Below are 27,393 nucleotides of genomic sequence, written 5' to 3' on the forward strand. Positions count from 1 at the left end.
ACCTGCCCACATACAGGGACACCTGCACCGGACCCCAGCCGCCCAACAGCCTGCTACTGCAGCCACAGCTGCTACAGGTAAACACACACACACCCATACAAACACACACACACACACACACACACACAAACACACACACACACACACACACACAAACACAGTGTATGTCTTCAGGACATTTACACCAGGACATGTTAGTCCAGAGCCAACAAAATCATCAGAGACTTTTTATGTGGCCTGGGAAACATTATCACTGCCAAAAGCTGAGAGACTGAAAAAAAGCTTCAATCCGCGTCTTGAATGAGAACTGTACTTGGAGCACATGAAATGATGACAAAACCTCAATGCAGAGTAGTCCTGCATAACCATTTCACATTCATGCATACTTACAGTATCATAGTGACATAGTGATATTTTCCTCTTCTGTTTATTTCCTTTGTTTATTTATATATCTACATTCATACACACACTGCACAGCTACTTCAGTCAGAGGACTAAGCATTTCACTACATATTGTATTTGTATAAAACGTGGCCAGGCTCAATCCTATTCAGGATTTTAGTCTGGTACCTTTGGGACGTGACTGTTTAGCGTGTTTCAACTGTGCCTCTGTATACCTGCTTTGTCTGTTCTACTGTGAGTGTGTGTATGTGTGTGTTCTGTGTGCGTGTGCGCATGTGTGTGTGTGCGCATGTGTGTGTATGTGTGCGTGTGTGTGTGTGTGTGTGTGTGATAACCATCTCTCCCTCCTCTCATCCAGCAGAACACAGACCCTCCTCAGTCGTGTCCAGACTCGTCCAGGTGGCCGTCTGCCGCCCAGCAGGAGCTTCTGATCCAGTGGCACCGGCCCGCTTTGATCCCCGCCCATGCCACTCAGAACAAGGTCCGTCTCACTCCGACTACACATGACGGCAGCACCAACATGCCAACTGAACACGCCCATTAAGGCCTATGCCCACTGGCAGCATCTGAGGCATGGCCAGTGTGTCAAGTTTTGAAAATTGTTCGGGAACATTTTAGTTGAAGGTATCGACATAACAGTGACATGACACAGTCATGAACACATGAACCCTAACCCTAACTCTATCCTAAACCTTACCTTTTTAGGATTAAAACCAAATGACACTTGCTGACAGCATTACAGTATGTTATGAACGTGTATGACTTGTTTATAATGTTTACGACATTTTCATGACAGTGATGTGTCACTCTTATATGGGTCATTCCGTGTCAAATCAGACAAAATCCAGGAAAATGGTTGCAGCACCGACTCGGATTTTCTTCAAAGTTTGTATACACAATGTTTAGGTTCCATAACTAAAATCTGTAAAATATTTTTGTTCAATTCTATTGTTTTCATTGTCTTTTTGCCCTTGCCTTTTTACACTCTCTAAATGACCTTATCTTGGAGGCCATGTTAAGGTACTCATATCTTAAAAAGTATCATTCCTAGCCTGACTAAACTTTATAGAATGGAAGACAAGCATGTTCTCAGTAAGATTCAATGATTAAATGTTTGTACCACAGTCTCATTGGTTGTATAGAAGTCCCTAGTTTCTGAAAAAACATGCAAAAAAAGTGATATTGAGGGTCTCAAAACTTTTTTATTGGGACACACCTGCCATCAATGAGTCTTTTCTATAGAAATATAATCCTTTGTTAATGTTGTCCCAAAATGTGAACTCTCCAAATCAAATGCATTTGACAATAATAAGGATAAAACAAGGCATGTTTGTATTTTTGTGTCATGTTCATGCAGCTGAAAAGTTATGTGGGGTAGGTAGTAGGATCATGAAAATCTATGTGGAAATAGAAAAGTATATGGACATGTAGTGTGTAAAGTTCTAATATTGCATCCAAGCCCCGTTCACAGAATAAATGCATGTAGTTACAGGTGTTTTGGTAACACCAGAATAAACATTTACAATAAAAAAAGGGAAGTTTGGCACCCCCCTCTGGCGAAACAGTAGCATTTTGCTACTTTTACAAGGCATTAAAGGGATAGTTCGGATTTTAAGACACGAAGTTGTATGGGTTCCCTGTCAGCAACGTAGTGCATCAGCACTGACTTACCCCCGACAGCGTCCTGTGAGCCGAGATCCAGCCGGTTTTAGATCGTTTTTGATGCTGAAGAAAGTAGTCCGGCAAGTTTCTGGGGTCACGAAAGTAAAGTGTTTTTCTTCTCAAAACCATATGCGTTCAACAGAGTGATATATTTGCACCACAAAAACGTTGTCCAGGAAAAATTCAAACCTCGTTATCACTTACTTATTTTTCGCGATTCCTATCACTGCGCGCTACTGACAGCTGGACAACGTTTTTGTGGTGCAAATATATCCCTCTGTTGAACGCATATGGTTTTGAGAAGAAAAACACTTTACTTTCGTGACCCCAGAAACTTGCTGAAGAAAATAGTCCGGCATCAAAAACGATCAAAAACCGGCTGGATCTCGGCTCACAGGACGCTGTCGGGGGTAAGTCAGTGCTGATGCACTACGTTGCTGACAGGGAACCCATACAACTTCGTGTCTTAAAATCCGAACTATCCCTTTAACTCCGGTAGCTATTTGAATGGAATGGAAAGGCTATATTTTACTTCTCGTATTCAAAAAGAAGCAGAAATTCCTAATACCTTGAAATTGAAAAGGATACCATATACACCGAATTATGTACTTGAAATTATGTTTTAACGATTAATCTAAAATAGGCCTTTCATTGGTTGGTGGCTGTGAAGTTCTCAAAGGCCATTTGAATATCTTCATACGTCTTACACTGTTCAGAATGCCACTCAGGCACCGCAGCATGATGTGCAGGTAGGGCAATATGTGTCTATGATGGAAAATGGTGGGTAGGGTATGCCTTGGAGAAGTCAGAGGAGCTGGAGGACCACAAGGTCAAATTCCTGCACCCCAGTGGACCAGCTGCCATTCATGTGCTGTGTGCTGTGCCAGCCCCAGCCACTACCAGGACAGGACGGCAATACGTATGAAGATATTCAGATGGCCTTTGAGAACTTCACAGCCACCAACTAATGAAAGGCCTATTTTAGATTAATGGTTAAAACATAATTTCAAGTTTGGCATCCTTTTCAATTTCAAGTTATTAGGAATTTCTGCTTCTTTTTGAATACAAGAAGTAAAATATAGCCTTTCCATTCCATTCAAATAGCTACCGGAGTTAATGCCTTGTAAAAGTAGCAAAATGCTACTGTTTCGCCAGAGGGGGGTGCCAAACTTCCCTTTTTTTATTGTAAATGTTTATTCTGGTGTTACCAAAACACCTGTAACTACATGCATTTATTCTGTGAACGGGGCTTGGATGCAATATTAGAACTTTACACACTACATGTCCATATACTTTTCTATTTCCACATACATTTTCATGATCCTACTACCTACCCCACATAGCATTTCAGTTACATGAAAATGACACAAAATACAAACATGCCTTGTTTTATTGTTATTATTGTCATGGTTATTTGTCGTGGAGACTTCAAATTGTGGGAAAACATTAATTAACTGCCGTATTTGAAGAGGAAATAGTGACTGATACCAAGTGAAAAAGATAAACAGTTTTTTTAATACCCTAAATATCACACTTAATGCACGTTTTTCCAAAATTGAGGGCCCTTTCGAGAGTCAAGAGACATTTAGTACAGACTTTAAACTGTTTACACATGCTTATTATGAGTTGATCTTCCACCCTAGAAAATTTGGGGAGGCTAGGGAACATATTTGTCAAGATATTAATGCCCAGACATGGCATGTGTTTTTCAAGCTGTAAAAATGAAAGAATTTCAAGGTCTAAAAAAGATATGAAGACAGATGATTTCCACAGAAATATTTCACAGGCCTTGGTTTTAGGACCCATTGATGATATACACAAAGTTTTAACAAAATCTGAGACGGTGCAGCAACAATCTTATCTGATTTGACACGGAATGACCCATATAGATACTAGTGATGCGCGGGTGGGCTTTTTTTAAAACCCGCCCCAACCCGACTCCTCAGGAGATCCAAACCGCCCCCCCCATCCGCAAAAATATGTTCGAATTGTGACCCAAATCCGACCCGACCCGCGGAAAGGAAAAAACGCACATAACGTCTTTCGTAGCCTAATTAGCCTAATTCTCCCACATGAGGACAACAACGGGTTACAATAATCGGTCATTTTGACAATCTGCGCTCTTCCACGCCATAATCTGCAGCCTAGACATACATAGCCAGTGTTAAATCTCATCTTCATGGACATAAGTTTCCATTCATATTTCCCCTTGCAACTTCATAGCCTACTTTTGCGTGAAACACTAGCATTTAGGCTAACAAGCACAGCTGTTTATTCGTGTATATGACAGAAGCAAGGTGTTCTCGCATTGTGCACAACCCTCGATATCCCAGATCATAGGCTCCATGTCCATAAAGTAGCGAATGCGTGATTGACTCAGTCACGCATGGCGCAATTGGGTGCTGAATTTAGGAGAAATTATGTTTTGCGCTCGACCGCACCTCCTGTGTATTGCAGGCGCATCGCCACCTAATATGTCCGAAGTTAACAAGTGAGAAATGTGCATTTTTACTTTTTTGACCCGACCCACCCGCAATATTTAGAAAAAACTACTAGGCCTACCCAAATCCGCCCGACCCGCGGGTAAACCCGCGGATATCCGCGGGTAACGGGCTGATCCGCGCATCACTAATAGATACTGTCAAGTAAAGTGTAGCCAATTGTTCCAACTCAAAGCCATAGATGCTAATTGTACAGCCAGTGGACATTGTCCCTTTGTTATTCATTTACAAAAAAATATTTCTGAATCTCAACATGATGGTAGAACAGTTAAGTTGCCCTGTGGGATGAAGTTGATATCATATTTGTGTTGTGTTGTGTTATGTTGTGTTGTATTGTGTTGTGTTTTGTAATGATGTGTTGTGTTGTGTAATGATGTGTTGTATAAATTGTGTGTTTGTGTTGTGGCTGCGTTGTGCAATGATGTGTTGTGTGATGATGTGTTGTTGTTGTTGTTGTTGTTGTTTGTAACAGGGGCAGATCCTGCTGTTCTATGGGATGAACCAGGTGCCTCTCTCAGCTGGGAGCCCCGCAGTTAGTGCAGTGGAAAAACTGCGGGTCGGCCAGCGCTTAGTCTGCCTGGACAAGTATGCTTTGCAAACTCTCTCTCTCTCTCTTTCTCTCTCTCTCCCTCTCTCTCTCTCTCTCTCTCTCTCTCTCACTCACTCACTCACTCACTCACTCACTCACTCACTCACTCACTCACTCACTCTCTCACACACACACACACACACACACTTTATCTATCTCTCTTTATCTCTCCGTTCACATGTTACTCACTTTCTCTCTACACTGACCTATTTCTTTTTCTCACTCACTCTCTCTCTCTCTTTGTTCACCTATTATAGTTCTGTCTTTTTCTTTGTCTTTGCTCTCTCCTACTTACTGTATCTCTCTCTCACTGTCTTTTTCTCTTCCTCTTTCTTCCATATTCTGGAACATCTATAACTCTCCCTTTCTCTCTCTCCGTGTTCATCCCACCCTCTTCCCACATACGTTTGAAGAATTCCATGTTGACACAGTCGGTGCATTCCACAGTTCCGAGCGCATTTGGTTCGCCTGTTTACACAGCACTCCTCGGCCGTGCCGTCTCACTCAAGCAGGGCCTTTCATAACTTCCTGTGGTGCCTGGCTGTGAAGTGGTGCAACAAAATCATGTGTGAACTTTCAGAAAAAATGATCCAAAAAAAAAAAAAGGAAAATAAAATGATTACATGTTACAGTACCCTTATTACTTAGTAATACCTTATGAGGTATTACGGGTAAAATGTAGTATATACAAAGTATTTTGGAATGTGAATGTGATTTAGTCTTAATTGAAATGTGAAAGTGTGTCCAAATTAACTGTGTTAAACTAAACTAAACTTCCTGTATAGCTTAAACAAATCTGAACCACTGAAGGCTCCTTTAAAGCTAGTTTCTCTGATAGTCCCTAATCCTCTCCTCTGCAGAGAAGTCCGGCTTCAGAAAGTAAAACGTCCTGCCACATATTTGTTCCAACCATTCACTCCAACCAATTCTAATTAGATAGATAGATAGATAGATAGATAGATAGATAGATAGATAGATACTTTATTGATTTTATCATAGTTCCTCGTGATGGTAGGACTTCTACTTTCTGAAGCCAGGTTTTTACTCCTCTACTCCTCTGTGATGTGGAGCGTGATGGAGGGGTGAGGGTGGAGTGATGATGGTGGGTGGGTGCTGATGATGGTGGTTCTCCGATTGCAGGCTCCTGGCAGTGCATGCCCAGCTGAGTGCTGCGTGTGTGGGCATGACTGAAGGCGCTGCCCCCTCCACCTCCACATCCACCTCCACCTCCACCACCCCCCGGAAAAAAGGGGACAAGAAGGCCGACAAGGGAGAAGCTAGCTGCCCAAGGCAACAGGTCTGCCACAGTCATACTCCCCCTAACCCCCCCCCAAAACACTTACACACACACACACACACACACACACACACTCGTGCACACGCATACATTCTCGAACATATTTCTTACACATAGAAACACACAAATACAGTTGCACATTTCCATTGGTACCCCCTACATGCATGTGTGTTGCAAAATGACTACTACTTTTACATAGTCGTACTGTATACACTTAATGAATGATGAATGATAACACAACAAATGTATCATTCTGTCTCTGTCTCTTGTGCTCTCTCTCTTTCTCTCCTACAAGCACAAATAGACGCTTCAAACATACAGAAACCTCAGACCACTACACCAAGATATAAGCCACATTAAAATAGCTTGTGGGCCACAGTGGTGTCACATCCTGTTCATGCGTGTGGGTGTGTGTGTGTGCGTATGTGTGTGTGTTTGTGTGTGTGTGTGTGTGTTTGTGTGTGCAAGCAAATATGCGCACGCGCGTGCATGTGTGTGTCTGTCTGTCTATATACGCATGTGTGTCTGTGTCTGTATCTGTGTGTGTGTGCATATGTGCGCGTGTGTGTCAGATGCTGCTGGAGAAGACCAGACAGTGCTGTGCTGAGATCAGAAGGCTGCTCTGTCCTCTGGTGAAGTCTGCACCCGCTGCTGAGGTAGAGAGCGCTCACAGTCTGCGCTGTAGCTACATGGGCCGTATGGGAGCCCCACATACCATCACTGTCTCGAACACAAACCCACACCAATGTTCCAACACAGCACAGCGGTGCAGTACAAGTTTTAGCTGTTATTGGCCAGAATAGGATGACTCATTCCAGACTAATCTTAAAACATATACTGTATGACCTTAGATGAACTAAGTCTGCTGTGTGTGTGTGTGTGTGTGTGTGTGTGTGTGTGTGTGTGTGTGTGTGTGTGTGTGTGTGTGTGTGTGTGTGTGTGTGTGTGTGTGTGTGTGTGTGTGTGTGTGTGTACCAGGTACTATTTAAATAATTCAGCTGTTCTATATAATGGCAATGTATGTGTGTGTGTGCCTGTGTATCGGGTATTAATTCAAATAATGCTACACAGATACAATCTGAATATAGAAACTATAGAATGTTATAATGGTGTTTGTGTGTGTGTGTGTGTGTGTGTGTGTGTGTGTGTGTGTGTTTGTGTTTGTGTGTGTGTCAGGTGCCATTTGAGGTGAGCTGGCAGACCCTCTGTGACCTGGAGCGATGCTTCAACCCCACCCAGGGTGCCACCCTGTCTGACAAGGGTCTGGTGACATGGCTCCTCTCCCTCCTTGGCCCCTCCGAGGAGATCTAGACCCCCACCCCCACCTCCACACACTCACACTCACACTCACACTCACACTCACACTCACACTCACACACTCACACACACACACACACACACACACACACACACACACACACACACACACACACACACACACACACACACACACACACACACACACACACACACACACACACACGGCTTCGGCTCAACAGCCACACCACACCCATAACACACTCGTTGACGCTGGGCTGAGCAGCTAAAAGGTTTAAGGGGGGAAGTGAGTCACAAATCAGCTACGTTGACTATTTAATGTTCATGCAATAATAAAATTAATTATTATTTTATACGAATGTGCCCCAGGCGTGTGGATTCAGTGTCTTGATTCAGTGCCCGGAGCAATGCATGGGTGTAGAAGACAATGAAGTTGGCAGGAATTGTGGTTTTCGGTTTTGCAATAGCCTCTCTTTGCGCAGCGTCCACACCCCGGTAATGAGATTTTCTGACGCTCGTGCCAAGACACTGATGACGAAAAAATGCCCCTACCCTTATGATGTAACCTGGGATTGGAAAGTTTTGCTTCATTTTTCAATTAGTCAAAAAAATCCCCCAGTCAAATCATAACTAGCTGAAGAAACATGAAACCCAGCTGAAGAAACATAAAACCCGTTCACATAGCAATGTGCTTTATTATGGTCTGGGACATGTTCACTTCCTGTTGAGAGAGGCATCACTATGTGGTTAGTCACTGAGCTAACATTACGCGAAAGTAACTATGTGAGATGAGGCATGCTTTTATCATCAGTAGATCTTTGTAGCCAGTTTGAGGACAATTACCTGTCCTCAGGCTAGCTTGAATTTCTTGAATTTCCCCTTGGGGATCAATAAAGTATCTATCTATCTGTCTATCTGTCTATCTATCTAAAGAACAGTGGTCAGCTATGGCATGTCGACAGTAACTTTCTATTCCGTTACATCATCTAACATCAGCAATCTTCTTTCAACTAAAACCAAAATGACCACAGGTACCAAACAAACTGAAGTTGAGAAAAAAAGGTTGTCTTTATTGCGTCATAATGGCCTCGTACGTACATGATGAGAAGGCCCTTCACATACTTCAGGAATTGAACTGGCCTTCGGTGCAGTATTCTGGAATTCTGGAATGAGTCAATTCAACTCCACCGCCCCCAACGTTCCCTTTTTGGGTTTACGTCACAATGACAAACTGTCCCATGGTTCTCCTCAGTGGTTGATTCGCTGTTTTGTAATATAGTCGTAGAAACATGCAAAGTTAAAAACATCTCGTTGAACGGCTGCAGGGTGTTGGGGGGTGGCATTGAAAGAAACAGGAATGCAGTTCTAGGAAACATCATCGGCAAAAAGGGGGGGTGACAATGATGAGGGCAATAAAAGGAGGTAGAACAAACAGGACAAAAAAAATTAAACGAAAACAAATCCAAAAACTAAAAAAAAAAAAAAAAAATGTTTCAGAACAGGAACTGATTGCAAAACGTCCATAAACTTCAAGTTCTACCAGACAGACACACTGATATTTTTTTTTAAAGTTATCTCCAGGTCAGACTCGTCCTCCTCCTCCTCCTCCTCCTCTCCTCCTCCTCTTCATCATCCTCCCGTCCCCGTGTCCACAATCCCTCCTTCCCTCCTTCCCCCGCTCTTGCTCTTCCACTGGTCGCTCTCGTTCGCTCTGGTCCCACTCTCGTTCCTCTCGGTCGCCCTGTTCCCTAGCGCTTCGACAGCTCGTTGGATAACCAGTCCAGGCCCTCGTAAAGCCCCGTGCCCTGGGTTGCACAGGTAGCCTGCACGTGCCACTGCAGCAGAGAGAAAAGGGAGGAAGGGCAGTCAGGAATCACATCGGTCACCTCAGCAACCTCCAGTTTGTCTACAGAAAGTGTGTCTGTGGAAGATCTGCAGCTGACATGCATGTTTATATCCCCCCCTGAGATAGGGTTGGTGTGAACCACTTGGGCTGTCTGTGCACTTGACATTTACTATGACATTTACAGGAGAACTTAATGTGACCTTCTCTAAACTTCTGAATGTCCAATAGCAACAGTTCAATGTTCCAGTATTTTCTGTACTGAAACGTTAAATTTCACTCAAAACCAGACACTAACTTTTTGTGAGTAAGTGTATATGTGTGTGAAGCAGACAGTATACTTTATGATGTGTGTGTGTGTGTGTGTGTGTGTGTGTGTGTTTCTTAGATGCATCTTCGCCCCGTCTTCATATTGATGCCTAACAGACTCTGCAGCACTTCTGTAAATATTGAGTAAGTGTGTGTGTGTGTGTGTGTGTGTGTGTGTGTGTGTGCGTGCGTGCGTGCGTGCGAGTGTGATCACTCACAGTTCTGCTCCGCAAGCTCTGCAGGCCCAGTTTGTCTGTGAGATCGCTCACGGCCATGGCGTTGGGCAGGTCCTGTTTGTTTGCAAACACCAGCAGCACAGCGTCCCGCAACTCATCCTCCTGGAGCTGTGGATGAATGAGGAAGGAGCGAAGGAGGGAAGAAAGAAAGAATGGGAGATTGGAGGAGAGAGAGAAAAGAATAACAGACAAAAAGAGACAAGGGTTAAATGTATGCATGAGAGGGGGCCAACAGAATGTGTGTGTAACACAGAAAGGCGCTGACGCTGCCACTGCCACTGACTGTATAACCAAATAAGTAAACAAAGTAAATACGTCTGTGGAAAGAGAAAGGCACCCAGGCTGCCACTCAAGTCACAATTCATACTAGTAAACTCCGGTTGTCAAGCTAAATAAGTAAGTTCACTTCCGCACAGTTCACTGCCCAAGTCTATGCTAAACTCAGTCAGAAAACAGTTCTGTAGCTAGACATATTTTCAGCACTCAAACACATGTTGTGTTCATTAAAGGAGAATGTGAGAATGTAAGCAAATTCCAGAAGGAAAAATCGTCCCTCCCCATAAGCACCACCACTTGTTTTTATACAGCCAAGCCCCTTTACAGCTCACGAATCACAGTAGTTTGTTGTAGGAGAAACTAAAACAGGGCCTATCAAGTGAGAATATGCCTAAAGCTGCCTAAAGCAGGGGTTTTGTAGATTTCAACTTAAGTTACTCAAGTTCCACTTCAAACTTTTTGAGACCATGAATGAAATGTAAGACCTATCTTGTGTCAATATTGGCAAAAATAAATGCAGGAGAATCAGTAGTAAATTCAATGGATTTGTTCTGTGATACATTCTATACAGGATACAAAGTTTGTATCAGTTATCAGTTCCACATTGATCTCCTTTGTAGTTTTATCACATTGTGACACATCTGTACCATTATGGGAAAAAACTACAATACCAAACAACTACAATTGATTCCGCTAAAAAAATTTTTTTTTAAAAAGACCATTGCAGAAATAGTGTTAAATGTGTGTTACCATAACCAAGACCCACCTAAATGTATTGAAGACCTACAGCCTAATATCTTCAAAGCATTATATCTTTAAGACTTTGTTATGACTTTGTTATGAATGAATATTGTTACATTTTATACATTTTCAGATCCGCAAGAGAAAAGTTGCGGATATTGAGACAGACAGACAGGAGGGGGGGGGGGGGGGGGCACGTACCATTTTTGCCAGCTCTTCTGCCGACTCTGCTACTCTCTCTCTGTCGTTGCTGTCCACTACGAAGATAAGGCCCTTTGGAGAACAAAGAGCCAATCAAATTCAGAACAAAAGGAGAAACACTTAACGCTCAATTCACACAGTGGCCTTCTGAGGGGGTCAAAGTGCAGAGTGCTGCATGCCCTTAAAAGGTCAGAGGTCATATGTGTCGTACCTGTGTGTTCTGGAAGTAGTGCCTCCAAAGGGGACGGATTTTGTCCTGGCCACCGACGTCCCATACAGTGAAACAGATGTTCTTGTACTCCACCGTCTCGACATTGAAACCTGTCAGAGAGATACGATAATGGTGTTCATTTAATTTAACTTAATTTAATTATTAAGTTAATTCATTTGCAGTCACTGTTAACACCTCACAGGGGTAAAAAAGATAAAGGTAGGAAGAAGTATACAGGCCCCCAAAGTTCTGATTAGATTCAATTAGCCTGCCTGAACTCAATGACAGAAGTTTAACACCTCTTCTATCTGCATCTCTGCTCTTCATCAACTTGAGTAGATTTTAATAGGGTACTTGATGCTTAGTCCAAGGTCTCTACTGTACTGACGCTTAACCAAAGCCACTAGCAATTGAAGATTAAAGAGGAATAATGCAGGATTGGCGATTTCATCTCTGGTTTCGGTTTCGTTTTTCGTTTTTGCTCGTTTTATGCTTGCATATTTCTCTGCAGAGCTTCCCCGACAGCTTTAGCGTGTATATTTATACATATATAGGCTATATATAAATATATAAATTGCAAGCGTGGTTCTTCTTGTTCCTTTCGCGTCTCTGACTTCCAGATGTAAACAGCAGACGATCGTTTATCAGAAAGTTGCAAGGTTGTAATAGCGGATAGGGACACTAGGGGCGGGAGGAAATGTGACTGTTTTCGATAAAACTGGTCAGTCAAGCAAAACAACGATTTCTAAGCAATTTTATGACTATGAAAAAGTTGCATAGGGTCTCTTTAACAATCAGGCTTCAGTAAATTTGGAGACCTTGGAGATGCCAACTGCTGCCAACAACCTTCCTCTAAGCATTTACTCCAAACGTTTTATCTCCTGAAGCTTGATTCGGGTTCCTCAATTGATAAAGGCATCTGACAAATCAATCAATTTAAATGGAAAATATTTCCATGTTTATCCTGTACTATTACCATTATAAGTGAAAACCATAATTTGTCTGTTACAAATGCAAGGTTTAAATGCAACACATGTTTATCAGTTGTATGCTATTTATCGATTGTATCCCAGAAAACGTACAGTTGAGGTGCGTGCAACAATTTATTTATTTACTTCCAGCAACTTACTAAGTTCCACCCCTCAAGCCTATTCAATTAAAGTAACAGTGCATTCAAATCCTATTCAAATGTACATTTATGAGATAGAGAGACCAGTGCCAGTGACCTAATTCCACCATTCTGCGTGTAGGATCTTGTTGGCGAGGGGAGCCACTTGAGTGGTGTTTAGACTGGGCTCTGTCAGATCCTATCAGGCTGCACCCTCTCACAGCAGAGCCACCCTGCATGCCACACACGCACGCACACACACACACACACACACTACCCCACCCCTCGCTATGCTATGCCAGCCTAAACAAGCCCCTTCCTCAACATCCCCTTTACAGATCTTCAACTCTCCACAGCAGAGATCCTCTACTCTTCACATTAGAGATATTCTATACTCAACTGAACACATTCTAATCTTCTACATATTAGAGATTCTCTACTCTATGAATTAGAGATATTCCATTCACAGCAGACATTTTATTCTCCATATTAGAGAGCCACTGTATTCTTCTTTAAGAGAGCTTCTATTCTCCACTTTAGACATCCTCTATGCTCTCCTAATAGAAGCTGGCTTGTCTGCTCTAATCAATGTGGCATTGCATGGGAGGACGTTTAGTGCACTGCATGTGATTAAACTACAATGGTAATTAGTACCAGAGCCTTTTCATACAATCATGTTGTTTGTTTTCCTTTGTTTGAGGGTAATTCTTACCAATAGTTGGAATAGTGGTTACGATCTCTCCCAGCTTCAGTTTGTAAAGGATTGTGGTCTTTCCAGCAGCATCCAAACCAACTGAAATAGAGATGTGGGTCAGAATATCAAATAGTATCATGGATATATCATAATTTCATACATTTAATCACAAGTATGTATGTCACTATAGCACACAAGCAAATAACATCTCAAATGAATATTCATTAAAAGTCCATAATGCTACATAAAAGCACTTGTGGAGGAACTGCGTGGTTCAGCAGCATACTGTAGGTGGTGAGAATTTCAACAAAGTCTGATCCGAATGAGTCCTTGGCAGTTCTGTCAACAACATACACCAGGTGGTATATCTATATGGCTCGAAGGTCTGTTTGTTGTATAGTCGAGTAAACCATGTGATACATTATATCTCTCTGTGTGCTCGCTTCGCTCCTAGAACACCTGACAATGAAAACATGTTATCTCACTCTCTCCGTATCTACTACACCAACGATAACCAGAAGTACAATCAGCAGACGTAAGACTTTCTGCCGGCGAGTTGAACTGCCCATCATTACAAAAGAGTTCTCGATCTGTATTTTCAAATCCATAGTTATATTCATGATCATTTTGGATTTTTCACTATGTATTATATTGAGGTGTGCAGTTTGTAAATGTAGTGGGAGATCCGCATTGTTAATAGGCATGCATGTACCATTGAGGGAGGACACACACGACACAACCTGACTGCAAACTGACACGTCGCTAGCGAACATTAGCCAATAACGTTAGGTTTCTTAACCGGACTGGAGAAATTATGAAACATCTTTCCAAATCTACGACCACAATTGTCCAAAGTGAATCACAACACTTGTTACATAAAATGAGATGTATTACTGCAATGTTACTCACTAATAACAGAGCAACAATAAAGATCCGGTGACAACCTGGTCACTAAAACTCAGCTAACTGGTCAAAGATCTTACTGCCCATTGATAGCTAACGTTAACAGTACTCCTGGCAATGTTGCAATGCCAGATTCTCGACAACGGCATTCACTTAAACCTTATCAAGTGAATTCATAAACCAACTTTATAACAGATTAATTACTAAATCCAGATGAAAATATACACGCATCAGATTGTTAATAGCAGTAGAAAACATCAAAGCTTCTTAGAGACGTCCCCTCCCACTGACGATAGCTAGGGATGCTAGGATGGCTATCATAGCCTATTGGATTATACTCACCCATAAGTATTCTCATCTGTTTTTTACCGAAGAGCTTTGAAAACAGCGACGAAATTGTGAGTCCCATCTTCACGTAGAGACCCACTCCGCAGAAAATCAAATGTATAAATCAACAATCTCACAAATCAACCGGCTTCTCCGATGGCCTGTAATCTGTTTATTGTAACCACACCGACTGGGTGCAGCTTCTTTTGCTGTCATATGCCACGTCCAGGCCAACGCGGAAGAAATGACGTCATCATCTCGTTCCTTTTAAATTAACACTTGCTGCTCTCCCTACTTTTTCCTTTTTAGTCGATGCTGACTTTTACGAAGTTATGGTTGCTGTGTACTGTATGCTGTATCTATGCGATGTAATCAGTATTGTCTTAGTGCAACAATTTTTTTTTTTCTAGACAAATTACAGTATCAAACGTGCCCACATAGTAGGCTATCGAATGTTACCAAGTAAATATAAGCTGTTTTTCCAAATTGGTGACCAATTATGTGTAGATTTGTGTGTTGACTCATATGTATATTGTACAGTTTTGGGAATGTAATCATAATCTAGTAAGCTAATTATCATTCGTATGGGACCTTATCAACATGGCTTCCTGCAGAGGACGCTTACACCAGAAGTGGCGCTGTGACGCTCCAAAACATGCCCAGGAAACAGGAAGACGATGGTGGACACGTATCACAGGTATTTCTTACATCTAGATTAAATATTCATCACGAAATACGACCTCTGTCTGCATCAAATAAAGCAATGTTAGAATGTTGGTATCCCATATTATACGATGCCTTATTCCGTGTGGTTGTTGAGCTCGACAATATCTCATGTTATGAACTTGTGTTTGCTATGTATCACTTAGCTTGGCAACTAACTTACTGTTACTCCATTGAAGACATTCCGTAGTTAACTTAAGAGTGCAGTCATGTAGATGTTTTTTTCCTATACCCTTGGGATAAACAGTAGGTTGATTTATTACACTGTAATGTTAGTGCTATGTTACATGCTTTGAAACAAGGGAGAACGTATTCAGTCTTGCCAGGCTCTGGGCTAGCTAGCTAGCATATGTGCTGCTACTTTCAGATCGCCTTTAGTTTTTAAATGTGACGTTAATTCTCTTGTGGGAAGACTGAAAGGATTTTGTAAAGAAGATATCGCTTACATAACGCTGGGTGTGCCTTCTGATGTCTGTTATTGACGACAATGCCGTTTGTTCACTGTAAATCGTGAATCAATTGAATTGAGTATTGATCAGGCCATGTTGGTTTTTTTTCATTTCACAGACTGAGGATGGATCCTAGGTGAGAATACTTCAACCAAACAACCAACATGGAGAAGTTTGGCATGAGTTTTGGGGGTGGCCCCAGCAAAAAGGAACTGCTGGAAACCATAGAGGGCCAGAAGAAGCAATTGGTCCAGTACCAAACTCGCTTTAAAGATGTTGTGAGGGCCTACAAGAGCCTCCTGAAGGAGAAGGAGGCCCTTGAGGCCAGCTTCAAGGTTCTAACAGTGTCCCAGGAAGTAGACCTGGGCCAACGCAGCGATGACCTGTCCCTAGGCGGAGGGTTCGCCGATGCCTCACCCATGACCTCTGACCTGGGGGATGATCACTCCTCCATGCACAGCGAGGACAGCCTTGACACGGCGGCGTCCGTGGACACCGCTGCCAGCATGGCCAGTGGTAGCACCAAAGGGGACCCGCTGGAGGAGGAGCAGCAGCAGCAGCAACAGCAACGGCAGCAGCGGTCCGGTTCTGCAGGAGATGTGACCGGCCTGGCGGTCCCCGCAGCCTCTGGCCCGGCCCAGGGTTCAGAGGAGGCGAGCGGGTCGGAGAGCGGCGTCAGCAGCAGCAGCAGTGGTGGACAGGAGCAGCAGCAGCAGCAGCAACAACAACAACAACAGCAACAACAACCGCAGGCACCACTTGCTTCTGCAGAGGCGGACCGGCGTCTACTGCAGCTCAAGGCCCAGCTGAATACGCTGACCAGCTCACTGACTACTGTCAGCCAGGAGAAGTCCAGGATGGAGGCCTCGTTCCAGGCGGACAAGCGCAAGATGAAGCATGACATGGAGGAGCTGCAGAGGATGCTGGAGGAGACCAAGGGACAACAGGAGGCTGAGCTGTCTGCTTTACAGGTAAGGATCAACCGAAAAATTATGTTTTAGTTAGTTTAGTTTAGTTTTTAGTTATTTTTTAGTTTTAGATACAGTGTAGATTATATGAAGAGTTCAGATGCAAAAGCCCTAGCTTGACTATCATCAGACTAAGCTCAGTATTTTGGGAGTCTGCGCTGTATTTCTATAGCACAAGAGGCATGATCAATGGGCATAGTCCTATTGACTCTACGCTTGGATAGTACTTCGACCAATCAGACCAACGATTGGTCTGATTGGTTCCAGCTACCGTGGACAGGAATCAGGAGAGATAAATGTGCAGGTTTCCAGTCTGAACTGCAGGGCGAAATTCAATCGCCGGCAGAACGGGTTGGGTTACCCAGTCTAGCAAATCCCTCTAAAATAATGCCACCTCCGTCAAAAATGAGATAACAGTGGTGAGTGAATGCTCTCTCCGCACAGAGTATATGATAATCAAATAATTTAGCTTCAAAACCCACTAAATATCCATTTCCAGTGGTCAGACAGATTTAGAGGGCTGTGCATCTGAATTCTTTATACATCATTGTTGTTGTGCTGGGTCATGACTCATGAGATGTATTTTGACTTGAGAATCTATGTGATTCATCAGAATGAGAATCAGAAATGTAGATCTCTCGCGTGTTCTGTATTCCACGTTCCATCATGTGACTCTCACATGTTCCGTGTTCCATGTTCCACGTTCCACGCCTTCCTCTGTGTTCCACAGGAGCAGCTTGCGGAGAGCAAGGCCCGTGTGATCACGCAGCAGCACGAGCGCGAGCAGGAGCAGGGCGACCACGCGCACATGCTCCGCGAGCTCCAGAAGCTCCTGCAGGAGGAGCGCAGCCTGCGGCAGGACGCCGAGCTCCGGCTGGAGGAGTCCCGCGAGACCCTGGTGGAGACCATGCAGGCGGCCGACCGCGGCATGGACCTGGAGGCGCGTCTGAGGGAGGCCGTCCAGGAGCGCGAGGAGATGCGGAGGAGCCTGCAGGCCGCGGAGACGGAGAGGAGCAAGCCCGACCCGCTGGTGGAGGAGCTCCAGAAGGACATGGGCCAGCTCAAGCTCCACTTCCAACAGCAGCTACAGCACGAGATTAGAAAGGTCAGTCAGAGCCCCGTGGGGCAGCCGTGGCCTACTGGTTAGGGCTTCGAGCTTGTAACTGGAGGGTTGCCGGTTCGATCCCCAACCAGTCTACGGCCCAAAACACGTAAGGAATAATGTATAGAACGCCGGTCATTATCTTGAAAAGAAGTCTCGACGGGGCGAACAGGACCCTGATGCCCCAAACACGCAGAGGTGGAAAGTCCAGCTTCAGAAAGTAAAAGTCCTACCACACAGCTAGAACTAATATGGTTGGATTTTTATTTTCTGAAGCTGGACTTTTACACCTCTGCAAACACGTAAATTTAATTGGAAGCATTGGATTCGTTAGGAATAGAGTCATTGTTGGGAAGAACTGAACTGCATCTTCACAAAATGTTCATTTGGTTTAAAAATGTCCAACTTAGTTAAACTTATCAACATTAGTCCTATCACTCCAACAGTAGTAATGTAACACATCCCAGTGCATCTGCACGGGTATCGACTGTATATTTTGTGACCTATTGCACTGTAGTAATTCTCTATACTAATAATAGTAATAATTCAAAAACGTCCCACAAATGCCGGTATGTTTGTGTGAAAAAATAGCTTGAAAGTAAACGTCATTTTTCTCCGTCCTCCTTGATTCCTATCGAGGATCTCCTCCGTGCTATAGCTTGAAAATAAATGTGTTTCTTTTTTCTCCGTCCTCCTTGTAGGCCACACAGGCTTGGAGGTGCAAACAATATCGAATTTCCATGGTGATGCGTTTGTTTGCACCTCCAAAAACATGGTGTACCTGGTTACCCAACAACTCCAAAACGCCCACAAATGCCCGTATGTTTGTGTGAAAGAATAGTTTGAAAGTAAATGTGATTCCTCTCCGTCCTCCTTGTAGGCCACCCAGGCGGAGGAGCGCCTGCAGGACCAGTCCCGTCTGGAGGAGGGCCGCGTGGCCAGCCTGGAGGACCGCGCCTCGGAGCTGTCGGAGCTGCTGGGCGCGTGCGAGCGCGCCCGCCAGAAGGACCAGCAGACGGCCCAGCGGCTGCGGGAGCGCGTGCTCCAGCTGGACATGGAGAACAAGACGCTGGCCATCGCCGCCACCTCGTCCTCGGGCCGCGGCTCGGACTTCCTCCACACGCTCAACGTGGACGAGGCCAACCTGGACGTGGCCGCGCTGAAGGAGAAGCTGGAGGTGGTCAAGAAGCTGCTCAAGATGGCGTCGCGCAGGAGCTCGCAGCCGATGGAGATCGAGAAGCTCGGAGAAGAGGGGCAGAGAGAGGAAGAGGAGGAGGAGGGAGGGGAGGTGATGAGCAGGACGAAGGTGGAGGAGTCGGACGCGGAGAGGAGGTCGGCGCTGTTCTACCAGCAGGAGCTGAAGCAGGTGAAAGAGGAGTTCGAGCGCTACAAGATGCGGGCGCAGGTGGTGCTCAAGAACAAGAACGCCAAAGACGGCAGCCAGGCGAAGGAGCTGGAGGACGCGCGCGACCAGCTGGCCGAGCTCAAGGAGAAGTACATCAACCTGCGCATCCACGCCGACGAGGCCGAGGCCCGCCACCGCCGCGCGCTGGAGGAGCGCCACCAGGGGGCGCTGGCGGCGCAGCAGGCCCACAAGCAGGAGCTGGAGCGGCAGGAGGCCGGCCACCGCGAGAGCCTGCTGCGGCTGGAGGCCGAGATGCACAAGCAGCGCGACCGCACCATGGCGCTGCTCGCCGAGAAGGACCAGGAGCTGGAGCGGCTGCGGGGCGCCGTCGCCACCGCCAACGTCCTCGGCTTCGCCGGTCACCGCGGCAACAGCAGCGGAGGAGGAGGAGGAGGAGGAGGCAGAGCGAGCAGCAGTGACGGCGACGGGACGTCCGAGATGGGAGGAGGAGGAGGAGGAGGAGGAGGAGGAGCGGGGTTGGGGTTGAGCTCGGCTGGGGTGTCGCTGGGGGACGAGGTGGAGCTGGACAGCCAGGCGCAGGAGGAGAGCGACTTCATCACGCAGGCGCTGCGGCTGGCCGGCCCCAACGAGCCCACGCTGCTGCTCTACGCCGAGCAGCTGGCCCGCAAGGAGGTGGAGAACGGCGCCCTCCGCAGGCAGAAGCGACGCCTGGAGGAGGACGTGCACCAGCTGCAGGGCAAGCTCATCGCCAACGGCGAGCGGCACGACGAGGAGGTGGCCGAGCTCCGCACGGAGCTGGACAAGCGCGTCCGCGACCAGGGCAGAGACGGCGCCAACCTGGAGTATCTCAAGAACATCATCTACAAGTACCTGACACTCCAAGACACCAGGGGGCGCCAGCAGACCCTGACGGCCATCCTCACCATCCTGCACTTCAGTCCGCTGGAGAAGCAGGCCGTCATCAGGGAGCAGGCCCAGGGCTGGTGGGCGCCTGGGAAGAGGTAACAGGAGCGTGAGGAAACGTTTTTAGATTCCGGTTCTAGGACTACAGCTCCGTAAGCTATAATTTATTTTCATCGAAACAACTGTGGATCCTTTGGAATGATCAACAACAACATCAACAAACAACATCTGTTTTCTTGTTATCTTTTTGTGTGAACTTGCCTGTCACAGACACCCATTTTCTGTCTATTTCCATGTGAGTCTTGTGATCATTCATACTTCTCTGCTTGGATCTCATGTATGTTTACTAATACTAACGCATACGTGTTTGACCATAACATTAGCATTTGATCACAGTGTTTGCGCATCTTTACTGCTATTTCAGTCGCTGTTGCTAACTGTCAGCCTTTAAATTATCTGTACCATCAACCTGTGGAGAATACTACTGTGTCTGTGTGAAACTGCTCATTACTGTGAAACTGTGTAGGACAAGTTGGACAGTAACAACCACCTATTCAGACAGCTTTGTCTAGCACTTTGATGAAGTACACGGTCCATTGTTGAGCAGGACAATCGACCGTGAAATGGTTGTTGAAAATATGTAATGTCACCCAACCAACCACCCACGCTAATGAGTTCAGTGTGAACAGTTTAAAGTAGTTTGAATACCATTTGGCCTTAAGAAGTAAATAATATAGTTATTTTTGGACACTTATGGGCATAGAGTGAAGCCATTTGCTCTTTAAGTAAACAGACAGTCCAGTCCACATTGTCATCACATACAGTAACAACAAGGTGTTCTAAAGAAAACTGTCCACAAAACTGCCTGGTTTTATTGAAGTCTTCATCCGGCTTATCATGTAAGGACAAAACAACATATGCAAAAGCCACTGTTCTTTCTCACTGTGTTATGTTGGTAAGAATATGCAGTGTTCCGAGGTGAGGAGAAAAGCTTCATAACTTCCCTCTTGTAAATATAGTTGTACTCTAATCACTTTGTGTCAACTGAATGAAGAGTTAACTGTAATCAAGCTTGTAAACCTCCAAAGCAGTCTTTTATAGAGAATTTATTAGACTGATATATTGGTACTAAGTGTATATTTTGACTCCACTACAACATGAAATAAACTATATTTTCCTCCTTTTTCGTGAGTTCGTTGATGTGAATTCATTGTTTATCCTGTGACCATTTATTATGTAAGACATTTGTATATTACCTGACCAAATAAAGTACGGTCTTGTAAAGTCTGCCTGGTATAGCCCAAAGACGTCTGGTTTGGGGGTAGCAGAATGTTTCGCACTCATTCCGCTTCAGGCCGGAGGGTGGCATTGTCGTCAAATTGTTCAAGACTCGTCGAGGCAAAGTTTTAGCAGTTTCCCGTTTTCAGGTAAAATAGGCAACTTGTATTGGTAGATTCGAGTTGCATCCTGTCTTTTTTTTAATGTAATTTGGACTTTTGAATTGCTGAGCATCAGCAGAGTTTCTAAAAAAGGAAAGGGAAAAAAGCGAAAACAACGTGAAGGTTCTCTGTCTGCTACGTGGCTGGCACGTAGGTGCTTCCCAAGATTCCTTGATTAGGGAGGGGGTAATGCATGAAGACAGACTACCAGTAGCCTATATTTGGCTAACTAATCTGCAATAATGTTTTCATCGTAGATTTTAGGCTACTAAACTGAATGTAGGCCTACTTGTCCTAGAAAGTTTCAATCTAGTCAAGTCTAATTGTGAAGTTAGACATAACTTCATTTGAGTCTTGTAGGGAGATTTAGTCATTGAAATAGCGTGGTGCGGCTCGAAAATGCCAAGCAATGAGTTGAAGCAAAGGAAAAAGAACACATCTCAGAAGCAAAATGACGAATCGAGCGATGGAGCGAAACAGAATGGCGAGGCTGAATCAAAGAAAACCGAAGCAACCGAGCAGAAATGTTTGGTACAGAAGAAAAGTTCTCTCCGTTTTCCTGAGCTAAGAACGCTTCTGTGTCTTCTATCTGTCTCCGTCTGTGTTGCGCTGACGTGGTGAGTTTGGCTGCGCTTTTACGCATTCTACGCATTTTCTTAAACTACAATATTCTCATTGACATCATCTATGAATGTCCGATAAAGGCAAAAACATTTCTTCCTCTATGTCATGATCTAATGCAATGTTGTCCTGCACACAGTGTGGTTCTGCAACAAAGTGAACGGTTTGCCGAGGTTGAGGAGAAGTACAATCTTCTTTACGGGAGAACAGAAACGTATGCAGACCTTGAGCAGAGAGTGGAGAGAGTATCCGAAAAGGTGGGTGTGACTTAAACAATATTATAGTCGAACAGAGGTTATAATTATGCAACTGGGGAATCCGGGAAGCCGAAGATGTTAAAGGGGACTATTTTAGGTCTGTTTGAAGTAGACGAGGGTCTTGTTGACAGTAAGGAATTTCTATGTAGCTCTTTGTGCATCTCTGTTTCAAGGTAACACTTTCAATTCCTGCCATGTTACACCCAGAATGTTTTACACAACAGCAAAAGTTCTTGACATTTGCTAGCAGTGTAACACAAAGGAGACATTGTTTTTGATGTAGGGGGCACACACACACACACACAGAGAGAGAGAGAGATAGAGAGAGAGAGAGAGAGAGAGAGAGAGAGAGAGAGCGAGCATCATATGCGGTTAGCAAAGCAAACTCTGTAATATTGGACAAGCACACATGCTCTCAGAAGCTCAGAGAAACACCCTGTCTTATGTTGTGGGTGCAGCTCGACGTCTCCAAGAATCGCCTGGAGGGGGCGCTCTCCTCCATGTCCGCAGCAACCAGGCTGGCGAGCGACGTCGCCTCTCTCCGCTCAGCCGTCGCGGCGATGCAAGCATCCGAAGAGGACGACGTCAGCACTTCCTCCTCCCCCTCAAGTGGCATCCAGGAAATCAATGCCCGCTTCCTGAACGTGACGGAGACCTGGCAGTCTGGCATCGCCACGGTGACGACCGACCTGTCGACGCTGCGGGAGGAGTCGCGCGCGTCGCACGTCCGCGCGACCGACAGCGTCAACGACGCAGAGCGCCGGCTGCGCGCCCTGGCGGAGCGCCTGGAAGAGTTCGAGACCAGCACGCGGCGGAACGCGCGCGTCTTCGAGCGCACCGAGGCGGACGACGCGCGGCAGGTCCAGGGCCAGCTGGACTGGAACACGGCGCGCATCTCGGAGCTGGACGAGAGGCTGGCGCGCCTGGCCCTGGCCGACCGCGAGCACGCCGAGCGGCTGGACGAGCACGTGCCGCGGGCGCAGCAGTGCCAGGAGCACCTGCCCGCCGTGGAGGAGGCCGTGCGCACCATCCTGCGGCTGTCCACGGGCTTCGCCGGCGTGGAGCGGCGCGTGGAGGAGCTGGGCCTGCAGGTGCTGGGGCTGGAGGACAGCATGCTGAGGGGGCTCACCCAGACGCTGCACCTCCGACAGGCCATGGACGCGCTGAGGATCGCCGGGGGCGAGGACAGGCTGGAGGAGGACCAGCAGCAGCAGCAGCACCTGGGCTCGTCGGCCGGGAGCGAGATCGACGCCATGTTGGAGACTCTCAGGGAGATGGACATGGAGTTGGACAGGGACGGCAAGGGAGCCATAGAGGAGATGCTGGAGATGGTGAACAAGGAGGTGGGGGAGGAGGTGGTGAACAAGCCAGCAGGAGAGGAGGTGGTGGAAGAGGAGGTGATGGAGATGAAGAACAAGGCAGCGAGACAGGAGGAGTTGGAGGAGGAGGTGAAGGAGGATAGGAAAGAGGAGGATAAAGGTGCTGTGACTGAAACAATACCCCCAGAAGAACCTGCACACAAACAGGAGCACAATCTGGAAGAAGAATTGCCCGTGTCTGAAGAGGAAACTGTTGAGACTGTGGAGACACAAATCCAGGACACGGAAAAAGACATTCCAGAGTCCCAGCCCAGTGATGTCAATGTGTGACATCATCATTGTGCGCCTGCCAACACGTAGCTGCCTCCTCTTTATAACACTGCTGTTTATGCTGCCTGTGGAAAAAAGTGTTACATGTAAATGTAATAGGCCTAAGTATTAATGGAATATTTGCTCTGTTATCTATGTTGTTTTTTTGTGTACACAGCTTCATATCTACTGTAACTTGGTCAGTACTGAAAATTACCCTTACTGTATATGAACAGTATTCCTTGTATAAATGCTGCAAGAGCCACATCATGTAGTCATGTCTATTGAAGGGACATTTTATTTTCTACACAGAATTCTGTGTTATTCTCACATAACATTTCAAAAAGAGAAGTATCAATATTGTAGTGGATACTCATGACTAATCAGTTGTGTGTCTGTAATGTGTTACCTTCTTTTAAAATAAAATGAATGAAAATGTTTTTTCATAAGATTTTCTTGTGAAGTTGATTCCATAATATTTGTCATGTATGAACATGTTTCCTCAAATAACATCACTAGTCATCTTTTCTGGCATCATTTATAGGATTTCTAGAAACTACTCAGTCTAGGCATCTTCAGTAAGGCAAATTAACTAGAGTCTACAAAGATTGGACATTCCAAGCTGTCTGTTTTGTCTACAGTACAGCCTTGGTTTTACAGTATGGTGCCATCATATGCGGTTAGTATCTAAGTATCTCCTACTAGCTTACTATATCTCGTCTGTGCTCACAGGGAATAAGAAGACACCCTGACATACTGTGACCTACTCTGAAAAACACATAGCAGAACACTACAAAACTCATAGGGAATCCATTTACAATAAATACAGAATTTATTGATATATTCAACACATGGATACAGTTAGTCAGGTCATGCATTCATTCAATTACGCTTTCGTGTTTGTTTTTGTTTTGTTTTGTTATGTGTTTTTAATCACAATTAGATATGTGTCATAGTTGATTTCCTCAGCATTCCTGCCCTTATTTCTGGGGGTGGTGATATCTTTTCATCTGCAAAAATGATTCTCCACACTCATATGTAACTGTCATGAACTGTTTTTGCATAACTGTCTTTGCAAAACCACTTTCACTGTGGTTACAGGCTGATATCAACAGCATATCCATAGAGTTACAGTACACAGTGTGAGATTATATGCAGGATATGATTATTGTGGAAGTTCTGAGTTCAATTCCCATCTTCCACTGTTTTGCCCTTGAAGAAGGCACTTTACCACGTGGGGACAATAGGCCCTTCTAATACAATTGGATTACATTCTTGATAAAAGTGTCAGCTAAATGAATGAATGTAAATTAAGTTAAAGAAGCACTATCCTGGTCTACCCTGGCCTAGAATTAGTGAGTGACCTTAAAAGCATTCCTTACAAACACCACCAACCAGCCAGATGGCACTGGATACATGTTTACTTAAATTGATAAACATTTACTGAAATGCAAAATGTACATCTGTTGGAAATAGTGCTAGTGTGCTGTGAAGGATTCTTTAAAGCTGATGACACACAGGGCAGCTTTTTCAGCATTGTTTCTGGGCAAAGGTTGTTCTCTCACGCAATACACTCCCTCTCTCACACCAACCTCAAGTTTCTTAAGAACTTTAATCATCAGTTTCTTGAGAACTTTAATCAACCAGTCGCAACACATGGAACCTTGGAATGTGGTTGCCTTCCTTCATTGCTCAAAAAAGATGCCCCATGTACCACCCAACGCAGCACAATTAAAATGCATTCTAATGTGTGTGTTTTCTCCACAGTGTCAGAGTCTTCTAGCTGCACTGGAGAAGCTGGAGAGCGAGGCAGGTCCGTCCCAGGTGGCCAGTTTGGAGCAGGAGATCTCCCGGCTGACCGCCTGGTCCTCGGAGGTCACCGCCAGACGGCAGCAGGCCCAGGAGAAGCTCTCGGCTCTGGGCCAAGCCGTGGAGAGCATCGGGGAGCGGACCTCCAGCATCACGCGCGACATGTCCGCCAAGGTGGCGGCGGTGCGCACTGACGTGCGGCGCATGGGCGGCCTGGAGACGGACGTGGAGTCGCTGCTGAACCGCACGGGCGAGCTGGAGGAGGCGCTGGCCACCGCCGAGAGGACCATGGTCAAGCGCATGGCCGAGTTGCTGGCCGCCAGCATCGACCGCGTGTCCAGCATGAAGGGCGCCACCGAGAGGAACGCCCAGCGCCTGGACCAGCAACGCAAGCGTCTCCCCGAGCTGCAGGCCGCCGACAACAAGCTCTCCGAGCGAATCCTGGCCCTGGAGAGCGGCCGGGCCCGCCTCATGAGAACGGTGACGTTCGCAGGTGACCTGAAGCCCACCGTCTTCACCATCCAGAGGGACTTCAAAGCCCTGGAGCCGCGGCTGGACGACCTGACCCTGCGGATCGGTCAGCTGGCCGGGGACCTGATGAAGAGCGAGAAAGACCTCGAGGAGTTGAGAGAGGGCCTGGCCAGCCTCGATGTAACTCCAGAAGGAGTGACAACAACAGAGGTGTCGGCAGAACAGGATGTGGCCACGTTGACCCCTGACCTCGCCGAGCCGCTCGGCCAGATTGTCAGTCACACTGAGGGACAACCAATCAGCAACAGCCTCCCATCTGGAGAGCTGTGAACACTGGGTTCTCTGTCCGTAGTGCAGTTTTTTGAAGAATGTAGCCTGCTGTATGTGGTCATTCAGGTGTGTTCAGGTAATTCATGAAGGGTGGCCATGCTGACATGTTATTACTGATGAATTAGTGTGTTATTAAATGTGAACTTTGGTAAATGTTTCTTTGAGTGTTTTGGTCCGCTTTGAGGTTGAAATGAAACAGCATTTGAAGTGCAGATATTCTCATTAAATACAAATATTTATTAGTGATTCAGTTGCAGCTGTACTCAACCTTGGTTCTCAAAAATATTAAGTTATGAGATTTTGGAGGCCATTAATGTCTTATTTTAAAATAAAATTATACAGTATGTCTGGGTTTTAAAAAGAGAAGATCAGCTTTTTATCTATGCCATCTTCGAGCCCTTGTAGAACTACTTGTAGAACATGCAGAATGAGATGCAAAACCAGTTCAACTGCTCTTTCTTTTCTATGGTGTTGTTCTATACATTGTTTGCCTATATGGGCATGTCCAACATATCTGCTTGAGGCTAGGAACATTTCAACTAACTTCAACAGAGAGAGGAAATGGGAGTCGATGGAAATGCACAGGCAGATGTGCTGCACACCCACTCAGCCAATCAAAGACCTTTGTGTGCGGGCATGTGACCTTGTGGACCAATGAGGAGCTGCGGAACATTTGCTGTGTCAATCAGTGGTGTTGATGACAGGGCAGATGAAGGGATGCCGGGGATTCTTGAGTGAGAGCTGAAGAT

The 27,393-nt window shown here is 45.6% G+C and overlaps 5 protein-coding genes across 6 annotated transcripts in view; 4 read left to right on the forward strand and 1 right to left on the reverse strand.

The window, feature by feature from the left end:
• Nucleotides 1-7,762, forward strand: part of cfap54 (cilia and flagella associated protein 54) — a 54,533-nt gene extending 46,771 nt beyond the window's left edge. The window contains exons 61-66 of the mRNA XM_062517468.1: nucleotides 1-77; nucleotides 761-883; nucleotides 5,038-5,150; nucleotides 6,295-6,451; nucleotides 7,024-7,107; nucleotides 7,628-7,762. The exon at nucleotides 1-77 is cut by the window's left edge and continues 93 nt beyond it. Of these exons, the coding sequence (XP_062373452.1) occupies nucleotides 1-77; nucleotides 761-883; nucleotides 5,038-5,150; nucleotides 6,295-6,451; nucleotides 7,024-7,107; nucleotides 7,628-7,762 (689 nt within the window). The remainder of the gene's footprint in view (nucleotides 78-760; nucleotides 884-5,037; nucleotides 5,151-6,294; nucleotides 6,452-7,023; nucleotides 7,108-7,627) is intronic.
• A 1,011-nt stretch (nucleotides 7,763-8,773) lies between these two features.
• Nucleotides 8,774-14,800, reverse strand: LOC134061796 (ADP-ribosylation factor 4-like). 2 transcript variants are annotated; one of them, XM_062517594.1, is made up of 6 exons: nucleotides 14,594-14,800; nucleotides 13,367-13,447; nucleotides 11,547-11,656; nucleotides 11,336-11,407; nucleotides 10,100-10,225; nucleotides 8,774-9,564 (listed from the first exon to the last, which is right to left on the reverse strand). In XM_062517594.1, exons 1-6 carry the CDS (start codon nucleotides 14,658-14,660, stop codon nucleotides 9,478-9,480), a joined length of 543 nt encoding a protein of 180 aa, XP_062373578.1. In that variant the 5' UTR covers nucleotides 14,661-14,800; the 3' UTR covers nucleotides 8,774-9,477. The 2 variants fall into 2 exon arrangements, with proteins under 2 accessions (XP_062373578.1, XP_062373579.1); XM_062517595.1 differs by lacking the exons at nucleotides 13,367-13,447; nucleotides 14,594-14,800 and adding an exon at nucleotides 12,773-12,905.
• Nucleotides 14,801-15,201: 401 nt separating this feature from the next.
• On the forward strand, nucleotides 15,202-21,280 carry gcc1 (GRIP and coiled-coil domain containing 1). The gene is made up of 4 exons (XM_062517596.1): nucleotides 15,202-15,275; nucleotides 15,869-16,721; nucleotides 17,449-17,823; nucleotides 18,701-21,280. Exons 2-4 carry the CDS (start codon nucleotides 15,915-15,917, stop codon nucleotides 20,189-20,191), a joined length of 2,673 nt encoding a protein of 890 aa, XP_062373580.1. The 5' UTR covers nucleotides 15,202-15,275; nucleotides 15,869-15,914; the 3' UTR covers nucleotides 20,192-21,280.
• LOC134061709 (inhibitor of nuclear factor kappa-B kinase-interacting protein-like) lies at nucleotides 21,053-26,799 on the forward strand. The gene is made up of 3 exons (XM_062517469.1): nucleotides 21,053-21,067; nucleotides 21,415-21,516; nucleotides 25,802-26,799. Exons 1-3 carry the CDS (start codon nucleotides 21,053-21,055, stop codon nucleotides 26,642-26,644), a joined length of 960 nt encoding a protein of 319 aa, XP_062373453.1. The 3' UTR covers nucleotides 26,645-26,799.
• Nucleotides 21,523-24,282, forward strand: LOC134061798 (inhibitor of nuclear factor kappa-B kinase-interacting protein-like). The gene is made up of 3 exons (XM_062517597.1): nucleotides 21,523-22,145; nucleotides 22,289-22,406; nucleotides 22,865-24,282. The coding sequence occupies exons 1-3, from the start codon at nucleotides 21,928-21,930 to the stop codon at nucleotides 24,053-24,055; spliced, it is 1,527 nt and encodes a 508-aa protein (XP_062373581.1). The 5' UTR covers nucleotides 21,523-21,927; the 3' UTR covers nucleotides 24,056-24,282.
• Nucleotides 26,800-27,393: the final 594 nt, after the last annotated feature.

Source organism: Sardina pilchardus, chromosome 17 (assembly GCF_963854185.1).
Source record: "Sardina pilchardus chromosome 17, fSarPil1.1, whole genome shotgun sequence".
Taxonomy (NCBI): Eukaryota; Metazoa; Chordata; class Actinopteri; order Clupeiformes; family Clupeidae; genus Sardina; species Sardina pilchardus.